Source organism: Pan troglodytes, chromosome 5 (assembly GCF_028858775.2).
Source record: "Pan troglodytes isolate AG18354 chromosome 5, NHGRI_mPanTro3-v2.0_pri, whole genome shotgun sequence".
Classification (NCBI taxonomy): Eukaryota; Metazoa; Chordata; class Mammalia; order Primates; family Hominidae; genus Pan; species Pan troglodytes.
The window spans coordinates 35,928,393-35,954,653 of NC_072403.2; the positions used below are offsets into that span (position 1 = coordinate 35,928,393).

A 26,261-nucleotide genomic window follows, 5' to 3' on the forward strand; every position below is an offset into this window, starting at 1 on the left:
ATAAGTGAAATAAGCCAGAAATAAAAACAAATATGATATTTTACTTATATAAAGTAGCTAGAATAAGCAAATTCATAGAAACAGAAAATAGAATAGAGATTACCAGGGGCTGGGGGTAGGGAGAATGGGCAGTTATGGTTTAATGGGTACAGTTTCTGTTTGGGATGATGAAAATGTTCTGGAAATGGATATTGGCGGTGGTTACACAACACTGTAAATGTGCTTAATGCCACCAAATTGTACACTGAAAAAATGGTTAGAAGGTAAATTATATAGTATGCATGTTTTACCACAATTTACAAAAAATATATCAACACTAAATCCAATCACAGCTCTCATCGAGTTTTTTTATACTGGTGTTTCAACAAGCACATTGCCGCTGTGGAGGGGAGGGGGTCCTTGGAGTTCTTATGCCACCATGTTCTTTGGTGTCACTTCTCAGCACAACTTTGGTGGTCAGAGCACAACTTGGTTTTATACATTTTAAGGGGACATGAGACAGTGATCAACATATGTAAGCTAAAGATTGATTCCGTCTGGAAAGGCGGGACAACTCGAAGCAAGGAGGGGGCTTCCAGGTCACAGATAGATGAGAGACAAATGGTTGCATTCTTTTGAGTTTCCAATTAGCCTTTCCAAATGAGGCAATCAGACATGTGTTTATCTCAGTGAGCAGAGGGGCGACTTTGAACAGATGGGAGGCCTACGCAGTTCCCAGCTTGACTTTTCCCTTTAGCTTAGTAATTTTGGGGCCCCAAGATTTTATTTTCCTTTTACAGAACCATCAATACTTACAGAAAAAAAAAACCCTGTATGTACACAAACCTCTATACCAAACTACCAATTTATAGAAAATACAGGTAATAGAAATACATTAAACCACACCTTGGCGTGCAATCCACAAAATGCAAACAATAGGAAACCTTACCATACAATATAAATTTCAAGGAGAAACCTATGGAACAAATGAGAACAAAAAACATATTTTTAAAGGTAAAACTAAACTATAATTTTGGATGATGAAAATATAAAGTCCAGCATAGGGAAGCAGTTCCTTTAGAATTTTAGTCACAATTAATGGAAGGGTACTGAAACCTGCTATTTCCCAGTTGAATAACAGGTCCTGGGGATATAGAAGGTCTTGCCACAAGTTGAATTGATAACTGCTGCTTTCCTGGTACCAGGGAGAACAGGTCTCCTATCAAGGACTGGGTAGGAGTGTTTGCCAGGCCTGTATCAGCTATTGCCCAAGTTTCCACTTTACAAAAGTGCCATGCATACATGCAACAACATAGTGCCTTCTCCATGCATCCCTTACGAGATGAACTGCATGCTATCTTAGGGCCAGTACATTATGAGTCCAGTGCTGCCCCTATTGTGGAGCCCTCACAGGAGATGTCTCCAATGGTACATGAAGGCATGGCCCTCATTCCTGATAATGCTTGGTACTTAGATGCATTGAGCCAAGGTAACCCTGTGTATGGACAGTAGTAGCTGCACAACCACAGACAGTATCTGGTTTGAGATGGGAATGCAACAGAGCAGTCAATGGGCAGAACTCCAAGCTGCATGGTTGGTTTGTACCCGTGAGCCACCACCTATAGTTCTCTGTACAGACAGTCTGGCAGTACTTAAGGGTCTTACAATTTGGCTTGCCCAAAGGGCCGGAGATGATTGGTATATAATTTAAAAATCCTTATGGGGAGCTGATATGTGGAAAGACATTTGGAAAAGTCTACAGGAACCCACTGTGGACCTAATTGCTTCAGCACACTGGTCAGATTCACCTCCCAGAAACATGGAGGCAGACATCCTAGCAAAAATTAGAATACTGAGCTAGTTGATTAGGTACATATCACAGTGGGGATTTCAGTGCATGAATGGGCTGCCAAATAGCAAAGGGAGCAGGATTGGCTCTCTGCTATGCAGATTTAGTGGTGGCGGTAGCAAACTGCTTAATTTGTTCCCGTCTGTACCTCTGCCACATCCCACATACACCTGGACATATACATAAGACAGCCACCCCTGTGACAGACTGGTAGATAGACTACATCAGACCCCTGCCAGTAATCTTGAGACGAAAGTATGCACTAACATGTGTATACACTGCCATGGGATTGTTGCAAGCTTTCCCTTGTAAGAGCAAACCAAACAGCCACCATCAGGGGCTTGGAGCAACTCAGTGTCATGTATGGATACCCTCCACATATTGATAGCAATCGAGGCATGCATTTCACCAGACATGGTGTCCAAGACTGGATGCATGAAAGGGACATAGATTGGGTATTTCACTTACTGTATACTCCCCCAAGCAACAGGGTTGATTGAAAGGAAAAATGGTATTTTGAAGGCACAGTTTTGAGCACTCTCAAAATCCAATATCTTTCATAGACAAAGATTTTGCCTCAAGCCATTAGAAACCTTAATTTAGTTGAGACAAATATGGTGTTGGCACCACACCAATGACTCAGGACCACCACAGAGATGGATCCATTAACCATAGTAGTAAAGAAAGTCCAACCAGATGCATCTCTGACCTGAGCAGATAAAAGGCCAATGGCAAAGGTTATTTAGAACTCCTCAAGATCTTGAGCCAGGGAGGAGACACTTGAATGGGGGTTGGACTAGCAACTTCCCCTATGTTGGATAGAGCATTTCTTTCCAGACAGCAAGGAATACCCTACCAACTAAAGTGGTCTCCATTGATCCTGCTGAAGTCTGGGCCAAAACACTCCACGTACCAATAAACTGGAACACAGCCCCTTTTAAGAAGCACCCTGGCTGGCCATTTGACATGGTCCTTTGCTGCCCCTGTAACCTTACACAAAATACCAGCGCCTTTGCCCCTCAGGCAACATGTTTGGTGTGTACTCCCAGCCCACAATCCTATGTTCCTAATCAACAGAGATGGAGCTACCAGTCATTCTGTTTAATGGGGAAGAACTGCCCCACCAAATACCTATTAAACATTTTTAATTCCACCCATAGTCTTCTGTTCCTATTGCTGTTCTGCTCTATATCTCTTGGTTTGGTTCCTGAATAAACATGGTAAAGGGCATTTTTAATTCTGTGTCTTACACCTGGCATACATATCATCGCCTGTTGTTTGTGTTGTTGCTGTGGCCCCTGCTTAACAAGTAGAAAACAAATTGATAAAATGTGTCACTCACACCATCAAAATGTCACCCACAGCCCCCTCTGAAGGCTCAGGGACTATGGGGGAAATGTGAGTCCATGAGATTGTAAGAGCTGGATTAGAGGGCTGGGATGTGGAGAGAAAAGTGACTCCCTCTTGGATGCTAATTCTCTTTGCTGACTTCTGATTAGCCCCAGTCCCAGGACTGACTCCTGATTCCTACTTTATTTACCATCCCTATTGTAAGAACATGTCAACCTTGATGTTATACAAATTCTAGGCTATGACACATTAGCATTCTTACCTGTTCTGGAAAGTAGTAGCCTTTGTCTTGCACAGAGCATGTATACTCTTTCCCTGTGGTATATAAGCCCTGGGTGTGGGGGTAATAAGTGCAGAAACCTACCTGTCTTGCTGCCATCCAAGACCACGCTTCTGTCTGTAAGTTCCCCAATAAAACACTCTTTACTGACAAACTAGATTTGTCTGTCTTGTTCCTTGGTTTATTGGCTCCTTTGGCATTTGGGGGGCACTTTGCATAGATGGCCCTTTCATGGAACAGAGGGTCTGTGTGGGGCTGGGAGCCCAAGTCAGCACTTGCAGTCAGAGCCTAGAACATGTGCTGAGGAGACAGAGCTAGACCTGTTAGCAGAGACAGACCTGTTAGTGGAGTGGATAGCTGGGCCAGCAGGTCTGAAGTAACGCTATGGAAGAGCAGGCCAGTAACAGCTGAAGAGCTTCAGAAACTCCCACTTCTAACAAGGTCACTTCCTCTAAGAGGGACTACTGTTGTATCATAGTACACAGCTGTCTCTGCCTGGCTGTCCTAGTAAATATGCAGCATTTGGGGGCATCCACACTACTGGAACAGTAGCCATGAGAAGAGTCCATTGTGCCAGCTTAATTGCACCCAACTGTACAATGAGAACATGGGGATCAGTGTGTTCTGCTACTTCTCTGCTTAGCATTCCTGATATACCTGCTTTACATAGGCACCATGTGGCACCGTGGTGTGTGCCTGTGCCGCTTTGAATCACATTTGGGTATCTATTGGAAGGCTTCTTTGGGACTGTTGTGACACCAACTACACTATGGACTGATCCCTGTCAGAAGGTAACAAAGGGGCAAGGGACAGCATTTCCAGTCTAAGCCCTGGAATGTGCGTGGCATCAAACTGTTTTGCATTTGTGAGCAGGAATACAACTGCTGGACAACAGATATTCCATCAGCCAACAGAAACTGTGACTGGCTTTAAAGAAAATGGGCTTCCCTTGGTCTTGGGAACACAAGACTCAGCAGTATAGAAACAGAAATGGTTGCAGGTGGAGGAAGCACTTTCACCGGAGTCAGGAAAGCATGAATAACACAAAATCTTCAGCTTTTCCTCCCTTCTCTCTCCTGAGCTTTCTGCACCTCTGCTGTAGCATGATGGCAGCAGTGTGGAGAACACAGCCTCAGGGAACAACCAAGGTCCAGGATCACTAGCAAAGGTTATGAGAAACTATGACTTCCTTTAGAAAAAAAAAAAAAAGGGAAATGAGAGTGCCCAAGGTCTTAGGAGAGGGCTGGTGCAGGCCTGGGGCATAGTAAATTCTTTAGCTTGTCTAGATTCACCATGCCAAGTGCGGAGGTTGCTTGGGTCAGACTATATTAAAGGACAGCATCTCCACCCTCCCCTAGAGGTCTCAGAATGTCCACTGACTGTGGCTTTAGTGGTCCTTGAACAGAAATTTGGTAACATGAAGAGTAGCAGATGCTGGCATGGTAAGATTACAAATGTGTATCAGAAGAATTATTTTGTGGGTAACAGAAAAAACAACATATAAAGAAACAAGTTAATACCATGAGAATGTCATTAGCCAAACTCAGAATGTGGATCATTCTACAGGACAAGTAATCTGGCTTTTTTGGGGAAACAGAAGCATAGGAGAGCCAGGGTGACACCATTTTAAAGTCAACTCCATCTTTCAACTAGCAAGGCATATTCCTTGCCAGTCACAACCCATGGTCATAAGAGGTTTACAGCTGATCAAACAACTTAATAATGCCTGCAAGAACAAACGCCTATGACAGACAACAGAATGTCCACATGTCCTGACGTCACATTATAATATATGCTTTTAAGATTATTATAGTCATGCTTTGATATACTAACTAAAATGCCAAGGATAACTTTCTTTAAATCAATAGGTCCTAAATTTTGTCATGCTGTCAGAGCACCCACACATAGACATTTAACTTAGCTTTTATGTAGATTAAACCCCTACATTAGAAGAGTTTACAACAAAGATGGTGCATTCTTCCTTTTGCTTTCTGAGGACACTTACTCTGTATCTGAGTAACTTTCAATAAACGATCTCCTTCTCACTGTACTCTGTGACTCACCTTTAATTCCTTCCTGTGCAAGATCCAAGAATACTCTTTTGGGGTCGGGATCGGGACCTGTTTTTCTGGTAACAGTTTCTCCAACAAATCAAAGCCTTGAGAAAAAAAAAATAGGTAGGGTGGGTGGTATGTTATAGAAGAACAGAGAATAAAGAGACATAAGAAGCAATTGCAATGTGTGGACCTTCTCTAGCTTCTGTTTCAGACAGACCAATTGAAAAAGACAAGACAGATATTTGAATATGCATTGAGTGTTTAGCAAAATTAGAGAACTGTTGTTAATTTTGTTAGTGTGAGAATAGCATGGCTTTATGTTTTTTAAAAACCCTATTCTGTGAAAGATGCATGCTGAACTATTTAACTGTGAAATTGTATGTAAAGGATTTGCTTTTACAATTCTCCAGAGATGAGTTTATAATGATATAAATGATGTGATAAATAAATCAATGGAGGAGAGGAGGCAAAATCTCCCCTGCAGAAGAACTCCAAATAAGGTAGGTAGATACTTTGTCCTTAAAGGAACAGCATTAACTCCCTCTTCTGGAAGTGTGAATTCTTGATATGATGTAATGAAAATGGTACCTCACTTGTGGCTTTCCTCCCCCCGAATCCATAACCTCTACTTATTAAGAAAAAAAAAAAAAAAAACACCGAATTCCAATAGAGGAACATTCTATAAAATACCTAACTAGTATTCCTCAATAACGTCTAGGTCATCAAAAACAAGGAAAATCTGAGGAATTGTCACAGCCAAGAGGAGCCTAAGGAGGCATGACAACCCCATGTAATAGGGTATCTTGAATGGGACCTTGGAGTAGAAAAATATTATTAGGTAAAACTCAAGGACACCTGAGTAATGTACGACTTTTGGTTAAAAATAATGCATCAATATTGGTTCAATAATTGTAAGAAATGAACCATACTAATGTTAGATGTTAATAACAGGAGAAACAACTTCTCAATTTTCCTGTAGTTAAAACTGTTCTAGAACTGAAGTCTATTTTTTAAAATTCTCCTGGAAAAAAGTGGAAACATATGAAATATGATGGACAAATGTTAATAATTATTGAATGTGATGATGGATAATGAGAATTCATTATATAATTCTGTTTTTGTGTATTTGAAGTTTTCTATAATGGAAAGTTTGAGGCTGGGCACAGTGGCTCAAACCTATAATCCCAGCACTTTGGGAGGCCAAGAGTTCAAGACCAGCCTGGGCAATGTAGTGAGACCCCATTTCTACCAAAAAACAGAAAAGTTAGCCAGGTGTGGTGGGCTTGCACCTGTAGTCCTAGCTACTCAGTAGGCTGAGGTGAGAGGATCACTTGAGCCCAGAAGGCCAAGGCTGCAGTGAGCCATGATGTCATTGTACTCCAGTCTAGGTGACAGAGTGAAACCTTGTCTCCAAAAATAAAAAATAAAAAAAGTTTGAACAAGAAATAAAGAAATATGGAGATAAGGATAAGAAGAAGCTATTTAAAGCATTAGAGTAGCTGCTTTTTTAAATTATGGTTAAAAATATATAATAAAATTTACCATTTTGCCATTTTTAAGTGTATAGTTCTATGACATTAAGTATATTCATGCTGTGTAACCATCACCACCCTCCATCTCCAGAACTTTTTCATGTTCCCAAACTAAATGCTAGGTCTATTAAGCAACATCTCCTCACTCTCTCCTCCTCCCAGCCCCTGATAACCTCCATTCTACATTCTGTCTATGAATCTTACTAAACTAGGTGAATCATGTAAGTGGATTCATACAAAATTTTTCCTTTTCAGTCTGATTTATTTAATCTAGCTTCATGTCTTCAAGGTTCATACATAATACAGGAAAATAATTTCCTTCCTTCTTCTGAAAAATATTCCACTGTATGGATCTACCACACTTTGTTCATCCATCGATGGATGTATACTCTGTTGCTTCTACCTTTTGGCAGTTGTGAATAATGTTGTTATAAACATGATGTACAAATATCTGCTTGGTCTCTGCTTTAACTTCTTTTGGGTCTGTACCCAGAAGAGGAATTGCTGGATCATATGTCAATTCTATGTTTAATTTTTTGAAGAACAAAAAGTGGCCGCTTCTACAAAACAGAAATTTTCAGATTAGGAGATGTGGGACAGGGAAAAATTCCTGTCTCTGAAAAGTTAAGAGTTTTCACTATAAGCTTTGTAGAACCATTTTTAAATAATATATGATAAAAATGAAGTAAAGTATGCAATAAAACTCATCTTGTGCTAGGTACTGGAGATACATGAAGGGAGCCCTCAGTCCTCTGGGGGAAGAACCTGGTTATAGAACAGTGTGATCACAGGTGCAACACAGAGAAGACTCCAGGGGCAAGCACAGAAAATAGCCATCAAGGGAGATTCTTTGCACGCCATGCAGAAGTGCCCTACAGGAGGTGACGTGGGAGTGAAGGAGGAAAATATGACATTCTGAGTTGGAGAATTGGAAGATTAAACTTGGAATGATGTCAGCACTGAGATTCTGGGATCATATTGTACAACTGGCCCCATCTCAGCACTAACACTGTGAAATCTTACCTTTCTTATGTCTTCAAATTGTGGCCCTATATTTAGCTTCTATATCTTTCTTTGACTAAATCTCAAAACTAAAATTGGTCCTGATCCCAGGGGAGGTGTTTCTCTGACTCCTCTCTTTTGAATCTCATAGCCTGACATTTTCTCTTCATCTTGAAGACCATATTCAGGAGGGACCCTAGGAACTCTGTATCTTAGCATGTGAGGCTTCAGGCCAAGGGGTGCTAATTTGATTCTGAAAGATCTTATCTGCCTCCAGCGCCATAAGGTCCTGATGAAATGTCCAGCATCTTTGTGGAAATTCAAGTGTCTCCATACAGCATTATATGTCTTGGAGATTATGTATATGAAAAGCTTTACAGATAGGTGTCTCTCAGTGATGCTGTGCAGAGTAACCTGTGGCCTAAGTCAAGTCAGAAACTGCTTTTGACTCTATATTTCTCAAAAACATAAGTCTTAAAATTTGGCTATGGATGGGAAAATATTACATAATTGAAAGGATAAATATAAGTATGCCAATCAGCCAAAAACACTGCAAACGTTTAATGCAGATTTAAGTTTTCCCTCAAAAACTGTTAATAAATTAATAGTGCAGCTTACAAATGATGAAAAGAGCTGAGACGTTTAAAAAAACTTTCCAAGTGTCAGGTCCTGGTACTTTACATTTATTCTACCTCCTAATCCTTATACTAGGTCAAAGCTCATTTTATGTCTTCAAGATTCAGATGTAACACTGGGAATGAGAAAGGTTAATATAAGTGATATGTCCAAGACTATACTTCTAGTAATTATAGCTCACTGATGGAGAGAACATTAAAATCTGTTGGGCCTTCATTTAAAAACAAATAATATTTGTGTTATAGAAGCAAGACCTTTTTAGTCACAAGTTAATAATTTTAAAGAAAAGATTCAACATGTAAATTTATCTGGAAAGGCCAGGGGTGAGGCTGGCTAGAGACATGATTAGATTCAGAGACACATTTGTCATCAGATCTCTCTGTACTTCTAAAGAAGATAGCCAATATCAGCTTATCAGCTCCAACTCCTCTCATATTATTCTACCTTAACAGCTTCAGCAGAAAAATAGACATCTTTCTCACAATGTTCATAAATAAAGAACCAGAGAAGATGACCTTTGGACCAATACCTGTTGTTATGGAGATGTGGTACAGTGTGGGAAACTCTGATTGGTCAGGGCTGGGTCATGTTATTTCCTCATCCCCTGGTCCATTATATTATTTCTTAAGTTATTTAAAGTCATGGCTACTATTTTTATTTATTTTAATTGACATAATTATACATATTGATATAGTACAGTGTGATATTTTGATGCATGTATACAATGTGTAATAAGCAAATCAGGGTATTTAGCCTATGCATCACATCAAACGTTTATCATTTCTTTGTGATGGAAACATTCAAAATCATATCAAAAAGATAATTCACCACAATCAAGTGGGTTTCATACCAGGGAAGAAGGGATGGTTGAACACACTCAAGTCAATAAATGTGACACACCACATAAACAGAATTAAAAACAAAAATCATATGATCATCTCAATAGATGCAAAAAAAACATTCAACAAAATCTGGCATCCTTTATGATTAAAGCTCTCAGCAAAATCGGCATACAAGGAACATACCTCAATGTAATCAAAGCCATCTATGAGAAACCCACAGCCAACATAATACTGAGTGGGGAAAAGTTGAAAGCATTCCCTCTGAGAACTGGAACAAGACAATGATGCCCATTCTCACCACTTCTCTTCAACACAGTCCTGAAAGTCCTAGCCAGAGCAATCAGACAAGGGAAAGAAATAAAGGTCATCCAATTCGGTAAAGAGGAAGCCAAACTGTCACTGTTTGCTGATACTGTCACTGCTGATATGATTGTATACCTAGGAAACTCTAAAGACTCCTCCAAAAAGCTCCTAAAACTGATACAAAAATTCTGCAATATTTCTGGATACAAAATTAATGTACACAAATCAGTAGCTCTCCTATACTCCAACAGTGACCAGGCTGAGAATCAAATCAAGAACTCAATCCCTTTTACGACAGCTGTAAAAAAAAAAAAAACAAACAAACTTAGAAATATACCTAGCCTAAGGAGGTGAAAGATCTCTACAAGGAAAACTACAAAACACTGCTGAAAGAAATCACAGATGACACAAGCAAATGGAAACACATCCCATGCTCACGGATGGGTAGAATCAATATTGTGAAAATTACCATACTACCAAAAGAAATCTATAAATTCAATGCAATTCTCATCAAAATACCACGAACATTCTTCACAGAACTAGAAAAAAAATCCTAAAATTCATATAAAACCCAAAAAAAGCCTGCATAGCAAAAGCGAGACTAAGCAAAAAGAACAAATCTTGAGGCATCACATTACCTGATTTCAAACTATACTATAAGGCCAAAGTCACCAAAACAGCATGGTACTGGTATGAAAATGGGCCCATAGACCAATGGAACAAAATAGAGAACCCAGAAATAAACCCAAATACTTACGGCCAATTGTTCTTCGACAAAGCAAACAAAAACATAAAGTGGGGAAAGGACACCTTATTGAACAAATGGTGCTGGGATAATTGGCTAGCCACATGTAGGAGAATGAAACTGGATCCTCAACTCTCACCTTATACAAAAATCAACCAAGATGGATCAAGCACTTAAAACTAAGACCTGAAACTATACAAATTCTAGAAGATAATATTGAAAAAAACCTCTTAGACATTGGCTTAGGCAAGGATTTCATGACCAAGAGCCCAAAAGCAAAATGCAACAAGAACAAAGATAAATAGCTGGGACCCAATGAAACTAAAGAGCATTTGCCCGGCAAAAGAACAGTCAGCAGAGTAAACAGACAACCCACAGAGTGGGAGAAAATCTTCACAATCTATGCATCTGACAAAGGACTAATATCCAGAATCTACAACAAACTCATACAAATTAGCAAGAAAAAGAACAAACAATCTCATCAAAAAGTGGGCTAAGGACATGAGTAGACAATTCTCAAAAGAAGATATACAGCTGGCCAACAAACATATGAAAAAATGCTCAACATCACTAATGATCAGGGAAACGTAAATCAAAACGCCAATGTGATACCACCTTATATCTGCAAGAATGGCCATAATCAAAAAATCAAAAAATAATAGATGTTGGCATGGATGTGGTGAACAGGGAACACTTCTTTTTTTTTTTTTTTTTTTTTTTTTTTTGAGACGGAGTCTGGCTCTGTAGCCCAGGCTGGAGTGCAGTGGCGCAATCTCGGCTCGCTGCAAGCTCCGCCTCCCGGGTTCACACCATTCTCCTGCCTCAGCCTCCCGAGTAGCTGGGACTACAGGCGTCACTGTGTTAGCCAGGATGGTCTCGATCTCCTGACCTCGTGATCCACCCTCCTCGGCCTCCCAAAGTGCTGGGATTACAGGCTGGAGCCACCGTGCCTGGCCTGAACAGAGAACACTTCTACACTGCTGATAGGAATGTAAACTGGAACAACCACTATGGAAAACAAGGTGGAGATTTTTTTAGAGAACTAAAAGTTGAACTACCATTTGATCCAGCAATCCCACAATCCCACAATGGGTATCTGCCCAGAGGAAAAGAAGTCATTATATGAAAAAGATACTTGCACACACGTTTATAGCAGCACAATTCACAATTGCAAAAATCTGGAACCAACCCAAATGCCCATCAATCAATGAGTGGATAAAGAAACTACTCAGCCACAAAAAGGAATGAATTAATGGCATTCACAGCAACCTGGATGAGACTGAAGATTATTATTCCAAGTGAAGTTAACTCAGGAATGGAAAACCAAACATCGTATGTTCTCACTCTTAAGTGGGAGCAAAACTATGAGGATACAAAGGCATAAGAATGACACAATGGACTCTGGGGACAAGAAGGTGAGGGACAAAAAGCTACAATTTGGGTGCAGTGTGTACTGCGTGGGTGATGGGTGCACATTTGCTCCTTTTAAAATACTATTATTATTATTTTGCTGTTGTTTGAGTTTCTTGTAAATTCTAGCTATTAATCCCTTATCAGATGAATACTTTGCAAATACTTTCATTCTCTAAGTTGCTGTTTTATCTCTGTTGATTGTTTTCATTGCTGTACAGGAAATTTTTAGTTTGATGTAGTCCCATTCATACATTTTTGCTTCTCTTGCCTGTGCTTTCAAGGTCTTAATCACAAAATCTTTGCTGCGTCCAACACTCTAAAGTGTTTTCTGTATGTTTTCTCCCAGTAGGTTCATAGTTTTGGGTCTTGCATTTAAGTCCTTAACTCATTTTCAGTTGATTTTTGTGAATGGTGAGAGATAGCAGTCTAGTTTCATACTTCCTAATATGGATATCCAGTTTCCCCAGCATCATTTATTGAAGAAACTGCCCTTTCCTCAGTATATGTTCTTGGTGATTTTGTTAAAAATAAATTGAGTGGCTGGGCGCGGTGGCTCACGCCTGTAATCCCAGCACTTTGGGAGGCTGAGGCAGACGGATCACGAGGTCAGGAGTTTGAGACCAGCCTGACCAACATGGTGAAACCCCGTCTCTACTAAAATACAAAAATTAGCCAGGCGTGATGGCACACGACTGTCATTCCAGGCTGAGGCAGGAGAATCGCCTGAACTCAGTAGGTGGAGGTTGCAGTGAGCCGAGATCGCACCACTGCACTCCAGCCTGGGTGACAGAGCGAGACTCCATCACAAATAAAAAAAAAGAAAGAAAGAAAAGAAAAAAGAAATTAACTGTAAATATATGGATTTATTTCGGGGTTCTCTATTCTGTCTCATTGGTTTATGTGTCCGTTTTTATGCCAATACCTTGCTTGCCATTTTGGTTACTATAGCTGTATATTTTGAAGTCAGGTACTGTGATACTTCCAGCTTTGTTCTTTTTGCTCAAGATTGTTTTAGCTATTCAGGGTCTTTTGTGGTTCCATACAAATTTTAAGATTTCTTTTTCTATTTCTATAAAGAATGACATTGGTATTTTGATAGGTATTGCATTGAATCTGTAGATTGGTTTGGGTAGTATGGTCACTTTAACAATATTAATTCTCCCAATCCATGATAATGGAATATCTTTCAATTTTTTGTGTCCTTTTCTATTTGTTTCATTAGTATTTTATAGTTTTCATTACATACTTGGTTAAATTTATTCCCATGCTTTTTTATAGTTACTGTGAAAGAGATTTCTTTCTTGATTTTTCATCATTTTGAGTTTGCCTCTATGGCCTTTATTGTGTTTAGGTACATTCCATCTATACCTAATTGGTTGGAAGTTTTTATCATGAAGTGATATTGAATTTTATCAAATGCTTTTTCTGCAGCTATAGAGATGATAATATTATTTTTGTCTTTCATTCCACTAATATGCTCTATCATGTTTATTGATTTGTATGGAAAGTCTACAGTTTTTTTATGTTGATTTTATATTCTGTAAATTTACTAAATTTGTTTATCAGTTCTGAGAGTTTTTTGATGGAGTCTTTAGGTTTGTGTATAAATAAGATTATGTCATCTGCAAACAGCAACAATTTGACTTCCTCTTTTCCAATTTGGATGCCTTTTATTTCCTTCTCTTGCCTAATTGCTCTGGGTCGGACCAGTACTATGTGTTTTTGTTGTTGTCATTGCTGTAATCTTTTAAAATTTTCTATCCATTTCCATAGGAATCAGTCTAGTACTATGTTAAATTTGGTAAAAGCAGGCATCCTTATCTTGTTCCAATTCTTAGAGGGAAATCTTTCAACTTTTTTTCCATTATGTATGTTATCAACTATCGAATTGTCATATGCAGCCTTTATTGTATTTAGGTACGTTTCATCTATACCTAGTTGGTTGAGAGTTTTTAATCATGAAGTGATGTTGAATTTTATCAAATGCTTTTTCTGCATCTAGAGATGATCATTTTATTTTTGTCCTTCATTCTGTTGATATGATCTATCACGTTTATTGATTTGCAGATATGTAACCATTCTTGCATCCCTGGAACAAATCCCATTTGATCATGGCATATAATCTTTTTGATGTGTTGTGGATTTAGTTTGCTACTATTTTGTTAATTTTTGCATCTGTGTTTATCAGCGTGTAGTTTTTTGTTGTTGTATCCTTCCCTGGTTTTGATAGCAAGGTAATGCTTGCTTCCTAGAATAAATTTGAAAGAACTCCTTCCCCCTTCAATTTTTTGGAATAGTTTCAGATGAATTGGTGTCAGTCTCTCTTTAAATGTTTGGTGGAACTGAACAATGAAGGCATCCAGTACTGGGCTTTTCTTTGTTGGGAGACTTTTTATTCCTGATTCAAGCTCATTACTCATTATTGGTATGCTCAGGTTTTTAATTTCTTCTTGGTTCATTCTTGGTATATTTTATGTGTCCAGGTTAAACTTCAGTTGCCTTTATAATCTAATGAGAGCTATGGACCAAAATTTTGGGTAAAGCACTTTCCGTGGCAGTTAGATTTTTTTAAAAAACTTCTTTCATTGCCCCCACCTTTTTTGTTGTTGTTGTTTCAAGTGAGTTATGGGTTTCTTTTTAACTGAATTGTATAAGCAAAATATCTCCAAGTAGCCTTGAATTAGTAACAAATCAATCTTTTGTTTACCAGTCTTGTTTGCTTAATTAGCAAATGTGGGCAGGGAAGAATTTTAGCTGTTTTTTTTTTCTTCACCTTTTTCTTTTTGGCTTTTGCATGGCACAAAAAACAAAATTTTTCTGTTGAACAGGGATACCTTATATTATTGCTCTGAGATCAAGATTTTGACCTATTTGGTCTGAGAGCCTAACTTTTATAAACATTTTTTTTTCTTTTATGTTACTAATTTTTCAATTAAGTGTTTCATTATTGTACACAGTTGTTAGGGAAACCTAAATTTATATTTATAAAAGGTGTCAGCCAGGTGCGGTGGCTCACGCCTGTAATCCCAGCACTTTGGGAGGCCGAGGCAGGCAGATCACAAGGTCAGGAGATTGAGACCATCCTGGCTAACACGGTGAAACCCCGTCTCTATCAAAAATACAAAAAATTAGCCGGGTGTGGTGGCGGGCACCTGTAGTCCCAGCTACTCAGGAAGCTGAGGCAGGAGAATGGCGTGAAGCCGGGAGGCGGAGCTTGCAGTGAGCCCAGATCAGGCCACTGTACTCCAGCCTGGGTGACAGAGTGAGACCCCATCTCAAAAAAAAAAAAAAAGGTGTCTAGGTGGTTGATTACCATGGAGCTATTGTAATCTGTAAAGCCATTAATTTCAAAGCCTTTAAGACTGTTTTCTTTCCTTGACTGAAATGCCATAAGCAGTGAGTTTTATCTCAACACCTGAAGAAATGTCATCATGTTCAAAGTAGGCAGAAAAAAAATGAGAGAGAGAGAGAACTTCTACATGTTAACTCTATAATTGCTGGTTTTTAAAAATAATGACCATTTCAGTTCTGAATTTTCCTTCATTTGGCCTATCTACTTATAAATGTGCACAAGAAAAGAAAGTTAACATTGATTTTGAACATTTCAAACCAATTAATACGTCATTGTATTTGTGTGACAACAAATTCCATACAGAAGCTCTTACAGCACTACTTTCAGATGAAAGCAAGTCTGGATTCATTGTAATAGATGGTAGTGGTGCACTTTTTGGCACCCTCCAAGGAAACACAAGAGAAGTCCTGCAAAAACTCACTGTGGATCTCCCAAAGAAACACGGTAAAGGTCAGTCAGCCTTGCGTTTGCCTGTTTAAGAATGGAAAAGTGACCTAACAATGTTCAGAAAGTAGCAGAGACTGCTGTGCAGCTGTTTATTTCTGGGGACAAAGGGAAGGTGGCTGGTCTAGTTTTAGCTGGATCCGCTGACTTTAAAACTGAACTAAGTCAATCTGATACGTTTGATCAGCGGTTACAATCGAAAGTTTTAAAATTAGTTGATAGGCCGGGCGCGGTGGCTCATGCCTGTAATCCCAGCACTTTGGGAGGCCAAGGCGGGCGGATCACGAGGTCAGGAGATCGAGACCATCCTGGCTAACACGGTGAAACCCTGTCTCTACTAAAAATACAAAAACAAAATTAGCTGGGCGTGGTGGCGGGTGCCTGTGGTCCCAGCTACTTGGGAGGCTGAGGCAGGAGAATGGCGTGAACCTGGGAGGCGGAGCTTGCAGCGAGCCGAGATCACACCACTGCACTCCCGCCTGGGCAACACAGCAAGACTCAGTCTCAAAAAAAAGAAATTAGTTGATATATCCTATGGTGGTGAAAATGGATTCAACCAAGCTGTTGGGTTATCTACTGAAGTCCTCTCCAAAGTGAAATTTATTCAAAAGAAGAAATTAATAGGGATACATTGATTAAATCAGCCAGGACACAGGCAGGTACTGTTTTGGTGTTGAAGATACACTAAAGGCTTTGGAAATGGGAGCTGTAGAAATTCTAATAGCCTATGAAAATCTGAATATAATGAGATATGTTCTTCATTGCCAAGGCACAAAAGAGGAGAAAATTTTCTAACTCCAGAGCAAGAAAAGGATAAATCTCATTTCACAGACAAAGAGACCAGGCAGGAACATGCGCTTATCAAGAGCATGCCCCTGTTGAAATGGTTTGCTAACAACTATAAAAAAGTCACAGCTACATTGGAAATTGTCACATATAAATCACAAGAAGGGTCTCAGTTTGTGAAAGGATTTGGTAGAATTGGAGGTCTCTTGCGGTACCAAGTGGATTTCCAAAGAATGGAATACCAAGGAGGAGACGATGAATTTTTTTACCTTGATGACTACTAGGTAGTCGACATGGGTCCGGCAAAACATGCCTCACTCTCCAGCATCCAACCCAAGGAGCATACTCATGATGGAATCCAAACAGATCCCTGCCTTACAATTGGAACATTTCCAGAACTTAATCCATGAGCACTGGATATTGAAAAGAAAACAGAAACAAAACCAGACTCAACCCTACACTTTGGTTTGTCATGGTGTCAGCGTAGCAGCCTACAACTAAGTTCCTAAATGCCACTTTGGACTAATTTAAAAAAGAATCCCAGTTTTTACTTTTACTCGATGGTGAAATTGGCTGCTCTTGTATTTTATTTAAAAAATGATTTTTTTAACCTTTATACAAATAAGCAAAAATACTTTAACTGCTGTAAACCTTCAAAAGTTAATAGAAGTGAGATCATACTGGTTTCTTATTTTGATTGGAGAGAAATTAAATTGCTACATTTTGCAGTGACCCATTTACATGGCATTCTCAGCTTAGACTGCATAAGAAGAAATATATGTGGTGAAATGTTGGAACCATTTCTCTCTTGGTCTCTGTTTAATGATGAAAGAGTGAGCTAATAGGAGGCAATTTTAACTTCACTCCCTCACGCTACCCCTTCCCCCTCCAGACTGGCCGTTTCAAGGATGAAAATTGCATTGCAAAATCAAACTGACTCATGAAGCATTTGGGCCAGTGCACTGTTTACTTCCATCTGTTTGCAGACACATTTGTGCCCGGTGTTTGGGAGCTCTTTGTATCAATGTTCCGACAAGGGTCCCAATAACCTTAACCTACTTGAAACCAGTTTGGGATGGATATGATGGGGCTTCTGTGCTATTGCTGGGATTGGGAGAAATAAAACATGCAATTTAAGTGGAAGCAAAACAATTAAAAATAAAATAAATAAATCCATTGCCTGATTCCATGTCTCCCTCCAATTACCGCCCCATTTCTCTGACACTCCTTATAGAATAATTCCTTAGTCAATTGTCTCATGATGTTTTTAATATATCAAATGGATTTATGGACAGTGTTTCAAAAGCCAAATACTTCTACAAGGCTTGTTATGAACACAGATGTCCCCGATCTTTCATGTACACCATTTCCTGAATCCTAGAGGCAATCTACTTTATTTATTCTGCCTAATTTTTTGATCGTTACATCTGTGCCTCCAAATAGTGTGTTATAGTGCCATTTTGTTTTTCACTCTTATGTATCATCCTTAGTGTATAGCTCCCTTTCATATACCCCTCTCCTCTCAATATAGTTATTTTATAATTTTGGTTAGCTGGGTGTTCACTATTTATATTATTATGACCACAGAAATGCTATTCACAGCTAGACTAGGAAATGCTATTCACAATTAGATTAGGAAATGCTGTTCACAATTAGATTAGGAAATGCTATTCACAAGGATTATTTTCCTTCCTTGAATTGACTTTTTAATTTCCCTGGAATTAATAAATGTTTTATCCCTTCATGTGCTTAATTTCTGTTGTACTCATTATAAAATCTCTTCCAAATTTCCCTCCAAGGCCTCTGCTATAGTTTGAATGTGTTCCCCAAAGTTCATGTGTTGGAAACTTGATCCCCAATGCAGTGATATTGGAAAGTAAGGCCTAATAGAAGCTGTCTGAGTCATGAGCGCAGAGCCCTCATGAACAAATTAATATCATTATTATGGGAGTGAGCCCATAATAACAATATTGTCCTCTCTCTTGCCCTTGACCCACTTGCCATGTGAAGACACAGCAAGAAGGCTCTTGCCAAATGCTGGTGGCTTGATCTTGGATTCCTAGCCTCACAACTGAGAAAACAAATTTCTGTTCTTCATAACTGACCCAGACTATGGCATTCTGTTATAGCAGCATTAATGAACTAAGACAGTCTCCATGAATATATTCAACCATGCCCCGTGTTCTACCAACCTCATCTTTGTGAAGACACTTCCCTTGGTCCTGCCACACGTGGACTGGTGCATGCACATCTGGGCTGATTTCCAAGATTGTCTTCACCTCATCCTGGGCATCCCTCTGCCTCTCTCTTATGCTGGCTCTCCTATTGCCTGGATCCCATGTGTCCCCTTTTTTGGTTTTCTCCATCATTTTTGTTTCTCATTTCATCCGTGTTCCTAAGGGAACATGGAAAGTAAAATCTGAAAGCCTAAGCTTCTGAAAATGTCTTCAGGCTACCCTAGCACTTATTCCAACCTGGACTTGGTATGGAATTCTGTATTGAAAACATTTTTCCTAGGAATTTCCATGACATTCCATCAACATTTTTTAGCTTCTAATGTTGTTTTTCTTGCCTTTTGATGTTTTTGGGATTTCTTCTTTTCCACCCACCTTCTAAAATTTCATTGTGATGTGTCTTGGTGTGGGTCTGTTTTCATCTACTATAGTAAGAACTTGGTTGGGGCCATTACAAGTTAAATTTTTGTCTGTAAACTTGGAGAAATTTTTTTATTTTAAATAATTTCTATCTTTCCATTCTTTTAGAATTTGTATTATTAAGTTGCTGGAAATCCTTGACTGATAGCCTAGTATTCGTATAGTTCTTCTGTCTTTCTTGACATTGTTTTTCCATTTTTAATATTTAGTGGTAGTACAAATTTACTCTTCCAAGTGATCTATTGAAATACTTATTTAAATGATCACTTTTTGATTTCCAAGAGTGCTTTTTGGTTCTCTGATTGTATATAATTTTATAAAATCCTATTCATCATTTATAAATGCCATATCTTATTATTTCTTTTAGGTATTATTGAGAATAGTGGTAGTGGACCTGTTAGATCTCCTGGTTATCTGCTTTCATGGTACCATGAACTTTTCTTCACCACACTTAGCTCAGCAGTAATTTTATATTTCTCTTTGTAAGTTCTGCTAAATGTGCATCTCCTTCATGACAGTGCAAACATCAAATTGCCAGCATCTTACTTTTGCTCTTCACTGTATCTTCAGGGTCTAGTAGATCACATAATTCATCAGAGGACTTGAAATACATGCTGAATGAGGAAATATAAGTGTGGTTAGGCAGGGAAGTCAGACTTCCTTGATCAATTGCCCCTTGATGTTCTCCTGAGCACTGTATCTCATGACCTCCTGTCATAGAACATTCAGGGACATTGAAAGAGTTCACTGGCATGGGATACAGCGTCATATCCACCACCAGATGGACAGGGAATCAGTGAAAGATGATTCCATTAAGAGAAAATTCCCTGGGTCCACTCCACCCCCACCACCTGCTTAACCTCTCTGAGTCTCCCTTTCCCTGTCTATACAAAGATATCACATATTGGGCTTCTCATGGGTTTGCACTGAAGATCAAATTTGACTCTCTCAGTAAAACACATGGTATTATATCTTGAGGTATATTAAGTGTTCTGCTACTCATAGCTACTATCCCTATATTGATTACAGCATTTGGATTGTTTCCATCATTTTGCTTTTATAAACCAAAATTCAAGAAACATCCTTGAACATATATTTTTTAGAATGTGTGCAGTTATCTTAGGAAAAATTCTTGAAAGAGTAATATATGCATTGAAATGTAAGTCCATTTATATTGTTAACATGTTTCGCAAAAGTCCCCTCTAGAAATTTATACCCCAGTGTTTTTTGTTGTTGTTTTGTTTTGTTTTGTTTTTGAGACGGAGTCTTGCTCTGTTTCCCAGGCTGGAGTGCAGTGGCACGATCTCGGCTCACTGTAAGCTCCGCCTCCTGGGTTCACGCCATTCTCCTGCCTCAGCCTCCCGAGTAGCTGGGACTACAGGCGCCTGCCACCACGCCCGGCTAATTTTTTTTTAATATTTTTAGTAGAGACGGGTTTCACCGTGTTACCCAGGATGGTCTTGATCTCCTGACCTCGTGATTCACCTGCCTCGGCCTCCCAAAGTATACCCGTTTTTCATCAGCCTTCATGACAGTGTATTTTCCCTACCTCTGGATAATATGCTTATCATTTACTTTCACATATGCCAAACTGACAGATTTTAATTTTCATTCGCATTTCTAATGTCATGTTCTCATTTTTCCTCATATTCATTAATCATAGAGTATATTGTCTGATATTTGATTTATTCTTTCCCATATTGCTTTCTAATATCATTATTTTTCTATTGGGATGTAGGTACTTAAAAATGTTGAATTTGACTAAGAAAAAAAGCAGCTCTTGACTTCTGACACTGACAGTAGGTTTCAGTACTGTTAGAAGCTGTCCTACTGCTCAACACTAGGCCATATTATTCTTTTCTTGGACATAAACCATATTACACAACATCAGACAAGGACACTCTGGGAACATGATAAAACAAGACAAAACAGGGGCACTACATAATTTAGGATAAGCACAGACAAAAACCAAGGCACTGTGTACCTCACAAAATACCAAACCTCTCCCCCTGCTGGCTAATATGAGTGACGGCTGTTTCTTTACCAACCACAACTTTATCCTTGCTCTGCTCTGCATTTATTATGGGTAAGATTTATTGAGACAGTCATAGAAATGTTCCTGCTTTTTGACAACACCCCATCTACAGTCAACCCCTACCTCGTTAGCTCTCCCCAAAAACATCCACTAAAAGACCAAATCCTATATTGCATTTTTTCTAATATCCTCACGCTAAGATGGTGTGCATTCTCTCTTGTGACAATGAGTAATAAACCCCAGTTGTTCAGCTATAGATGTTCCTGGTGGTCTTTGGCTGAAAGACATTGAAATATGCTACCTTTTGTCTTTCCGATTATTTATGTGTCTTTGAATTTGATCACAGGCATATATTTGTATATTTGTGAGTCTGTGGTTGACATAGAGAAATTTTAGTTTTTTATTTATGGCTTTTCATATTTGGGTCATGCTTACAGAATCCTTTTCTACCTCACAATTGTAAAACTTAACATCTATTTTCATCTAGGTACAGATGATATGAAGAGAGGGAAGTCCCAGAGTGAAGACAAACACACAGATATGTTTGATTTGGGGAGAAAGCTGGGGGGAATGAGCAAGAAGCAAAGAGTTCTAAGGTGGAGTTTTAACATTTAAAACCTGGTCAGGTGTGGTGGCTCACGCCTGTAATCCTAACACTTTTGGAGGGCAAGGAAGGCAGATCACTCGAGGTCAGGAGTTCAAGACCAGCCTGGCCAACATGGTGTATTCACCAAAAAATATAAAAACTAGCCAGGTGTGGTGGTGCATGCCTGTAGGCCCAGCTACTTGGGAGGCTGAGGTGGAAGAATCACCTGAACCTGGGAGGCGGAGGTTGCAGTGAGCCATGATTGCCCAACTGCAATCCAGCCTGGGTGGCAGAATAAGACTCTGTCTCAAAAATGAAAAAGTTTAAATCATTTGCTTATAATTTTAAAATATGTCTACAAAGCCTATAAGATATTTTATATGGCACCTTCAATAAATACTTTCTCTTGGGCTAAGTAATGACTTATATACCTCCTTGTGTTCACCAGGTTATATAGAAAACAGTAACACCAAGAGTCTCAATGAAATATTGACAAGGATTAGCTCTGGTGATAGGCATTTTTGAAAATGTATGACCTTGAGTTGATAAATCATGTTTTGGTAATCTATACGCACACTCTAATTGTTAAAATACATATTGAACTTTCTTGGGCCTGCTGTATTTTAGGGATATGTCTAAGACCCACATAGCCAAATCCATGGGTTCCATGTGAAGGTAATTTTAATGTATTTCAATCTGGGAGTCATAAGGTATCTTTTTTTGTGGGGGAGATTGAAAACTAAGAGCACTCTAGATAAGCACTATCAAAAATGGTAACTACTAGCTACACATGGCTATTTATATTTCAATTAATTGAATAAAACTTTTAAAAAATCAACTCTTTATCACACTAGCCACATTCCAAGTGTTCAATAACCACATGTAACTAGTGGCTCCCATATTGGACAGTGCAGATATAGATCAATTTCATCATCACAGAATGTTCTATTGAACAGCACTACTGCTATAGAGATTTTTATGCTCCTCCCAAAATAAAACCTAATCCCCAGTGAGATGATATTTGGAAGTGGGTTTGTTTTAGAGGAAGTGATTATGTCATGAGGTCAGAACTCCCATGAATTGAACTTGTACCCTTATAAAAGAGATTCTAGAAAGCTGTCTTGGCCCTTCTGCCATGGGAGGATGCAGTGAGAGGACAGCTATGAAGAAGCAGGCCCTCACCAGACACAGAGTTAGCTGACACCTTGATATTGGACCTCCCAGCCTCCAGCACTGTGAGAAATATCTTTCTTTTGTTTATAAGACACCTAATCTAGGGTATTTTTGTTATAGCAGCCTGATGGATTAAGATAACTGCTCTTGGTGCTATGTGGGCCTCAAGTCAAGTGCATTAGACACATCTAAAATGAAAGGGTGACTGGTTGTGGTGACTTACGCCTGTAATCCCAGCACTTTGGGAGGCCAAAGCAGGAGGATCGCTTGAGCTCAGAAGTTTGAAACCAGCCTGGGGAACATAGCAAGATCCCATCTCTACAAAATATTTTTTTAAATTAGCTCTACAAAATATATAATTTTTTAAATTAGTTGGACATGCTGGCAAGTGCCTGTAGTTCCACCAGCTTAAGAGTCTGAGGCGGGAGGATGGCTTGAGCCCCCCGAGAGTTCGCCACTACAATGAGCCATTATCATGCCACTGCACTCTAGCTTGGGTGACACTGTGAGACCCCATCTTGGATAAAACAGAAATGAAAGGGCCAATATTATTTCTCATAGAGATTGCAAATTCAAAGTGGGTCAGGAGTGAAATCTCTATTTTGTGCTTTTAGGCGCAAACCATTCCCAGCTCCAAAATGGAAACACATTTGCCACCTCTGTTCCCAGACTAAGGACACTCTCTGCATCCAATTTACAGGTGATAGGTTCTCTTCTATAAGAGCCCAGGGCAAGGCAAACTTAGCGCTAGCTAAGTTTTGGGATGCAGGGAGTCCTGCTCGGGGAGAAAAATTTGGGAAAATGAAGAGGCAAAGGGGCCAGTCAAGAACTCTCCACAGCTTACCCAGAACAGGATTTCTCAAAGTGCAATCTGTGGAACCCTTGTGGGCTGCTGAAACCCCTTCATAGATCCACAAGGTTAAAAGTATTTTTATAATATAATGAAGACATTATTTGTACTAAAGTAAAACTTGACAAGAAGGGAGGCTATGGTACCAAACTGAAATAGTAGTTATTATATTCTTAACCACTTCTTAATTATAGAAGAAAAAACAGGTTTCACTTAAATATGTCCTGGTTGAAGTATCAAAGAATTATTAACTTTATTAAATCTCTATCCCAGAATCCACAGTTTAATATATCTTAAATGAGTAAGTGGGAAGTACGCATAAGGTATTTCTACTACATTACAAATTAGGATGTTTGAGGCCAGGCGCAGTGGCTCCCACCTGCAATTAATTCTAGCACTGTGGGAGGCCTAGGCAGGTGGATCATTTGAGGTCAGGAGTTCAAGACCAGCTTGGCCAACATGGTGAAACCCTGTCTCTACTAAAAATACAAAATTAGCCAGGCATGGTGGTGCGCACCTGTAGTCCCAGCTACTAGGGAAGCTGAGTCACAAGAATCACTTGAACCCGGGAGGTGGAGGTTTCAGTGAGCCAAAATCATGCCACTGCACTCCAGCCTGGGTAACAGAGCGAGACCCTGTCTTAAAACGAAAACAAAAACAAATTAAAATGTTTGTGTCCACAAAATCATTTTGTGAGTTGTACTAGTCTATTTTTTATGGAATATCCTTTTTACTTGAAAGAATGAATGACAGAAATGATTATCGTTTAGACTTGAATATTTGGCTGACACTCTCTCAAAAACGAACATAACCCTGTCCTTTCCACGTAATCAACTGATGGTATTATTCCCAATGATAAAAGGCAAGCTCTCAAGAGAAAATTAGAATCCTGGGGAACTTGTATCCACCATCATAAGCCTGATGGCTTCCCAATACTTAACAATCTTTTCTGGTAATATCTGTGGTAATATAAAAAATGTGATTTTTTGATAACTTGTAGTTAAATGTGTCAACGCTGGAAGACATAACGTGGTGAAATTGTGATTCTTTTTTTAAAAGTCATGTATTATACAAGAAGCATTCAATGTGGAAGTTGGACCTATATATTTTAATGTAACAGCATGTGAAATAGTTATTGATAGTTTCATGTTCCACATTACAAATAACCTTTAAGAAGCTAACACTTCTATCATTTTAGTGTAGTATCAAGGATGAATATCCAGTTTTCTAAAAATGTTATTAAAAACATTCCTGGCCTAGCGAGGTGACTTATACCTGTAATCCCAGCATTTTGGGAGGCCAAGGCAGGAGAATCATTTGAGCCTAGGAGTTCCACCCAGGAGTTCGAATGAGACCCCCATCTCTACAAAAAATAAACAAAATTAGCTGCGGTGGTGTTTCGTGCCTGTGGTCACAGCTGCTCATGAGGCTGAATTGGGAGGATCACTTGAGCCCAGGAATTCGAGGCTGCCGTGTGCTATGATCACACCACTACACTCAAGCCTGGGTGATAGCATGAGACCAAAAGAAACAAACAAACAAACAAAACCCCCCAACAAAACCCAAAACAAGAACAGCAACAAAAATATCATTGTGTGAGGATGGATTTTTTTTCATACACTTCAACCAAATATAACAGATTAACCAAAATAACAGATTAAATGAAGGAGAAGAAAATTCATTAATCTTCTAATGAGACACATAAGAAAAGGATTTACAAACATACAAAATGTAAAAAGATGCACTCTTCTCACTATACTGTTTACTTTGGGAAATACTGACTTTGCATAAAAATATTTCTAACATGCAATGCATTATTAATATTCTAAATGAATAAAATAATTTAAGTGATTTTAGTTTCTAATATGGTAAATATTAACGTATATAACTCACATAAAATTATCTTCAGAGTCCTCACTAATTCCTAAGAGCATGCAGAGATCCTGAAACCAAAACATTTGAGAAACGATGACGTAACTCCTAGCTCTGGATTAAGGGAGAATGTGTGACAAAGAGCATTTGGTATAGGAGGAGAAGGGCCAGGCCTTATCCTGTCTCTAGGACTGTGGCAAGGGCTTTGTGTGACCAGGTCAGCCTAGGCTCAGGCTTGGGTCTGGCCCTCAGCCCCCATCTTGTTCATTGTTTGTTTTGACAGAAGACTATGCCTGTTCTTGTTCTTCTATCTGAGTTCTGGTCTCCAAGTCTCCAATCTCCTCTAGGACAGCCGTAGGAGTTACTTTTTCTGTCATTGTCCTCACAAGCCCTGGGGTGGCCCCTGCACACAGGAGTCTCTGTGGTATCAAGAGACCAATTTTTAGACCCACCCAGCTCTTGTCCTTCCAGGGCTGTTTCCTGGACTGTTCTTCCCATCTTTTCCCCAATCTTTTTCAGGA

At 39.1% G+C, this 26,261-nt stretch overlaps 1 protein-coding gene and 1 pseudogene across 50 annotated transcripts in view; one reads left to right on the top strand and one right to left on the bottom strand.

The window, feature by feature from the left end:
• LOC104006775 (uncharacterized) overlaps positions 1-26,261 on the bottom strand; it is a 123,070-nt gene that overhangs the window by 72,150 nt on the left and 24,659 nt on the right. For 28 of the 50 annotated variants that reach the window (XR_010157650.1, XR_010157656.1, XR_010157630.1 and 25 more), the window contains one exon: positions 5,522-5,616. Coding sequence is in view for 2 of the 50 variants with exons in the window: in XM_063812293.1 (XP_063668363.1) it covers positions 5,522-5,616; positions 19,771-19,837 (162 nt within the window). In the remaining 48 variants the exon portion in view is untranslated. Of the gene's footprint in view, positions 1-828; positions 4,648-5,521; positions 5,617-16,850; positions 16,984-18,762; positions 18,966-19,770; positions 19,839-26,261 lie in introns of those variants that run through there. The other 22 variants (XR_010157631.1, XR_010157628.1, XR_010157623.1 and 19 more) reach the window with 9 other exon arrangements.
• Positions 11,962-16,854, top strand: LOC107974998 (eukaryotic peptide chain release factor subunit 1-like; annotated as a pseudogene).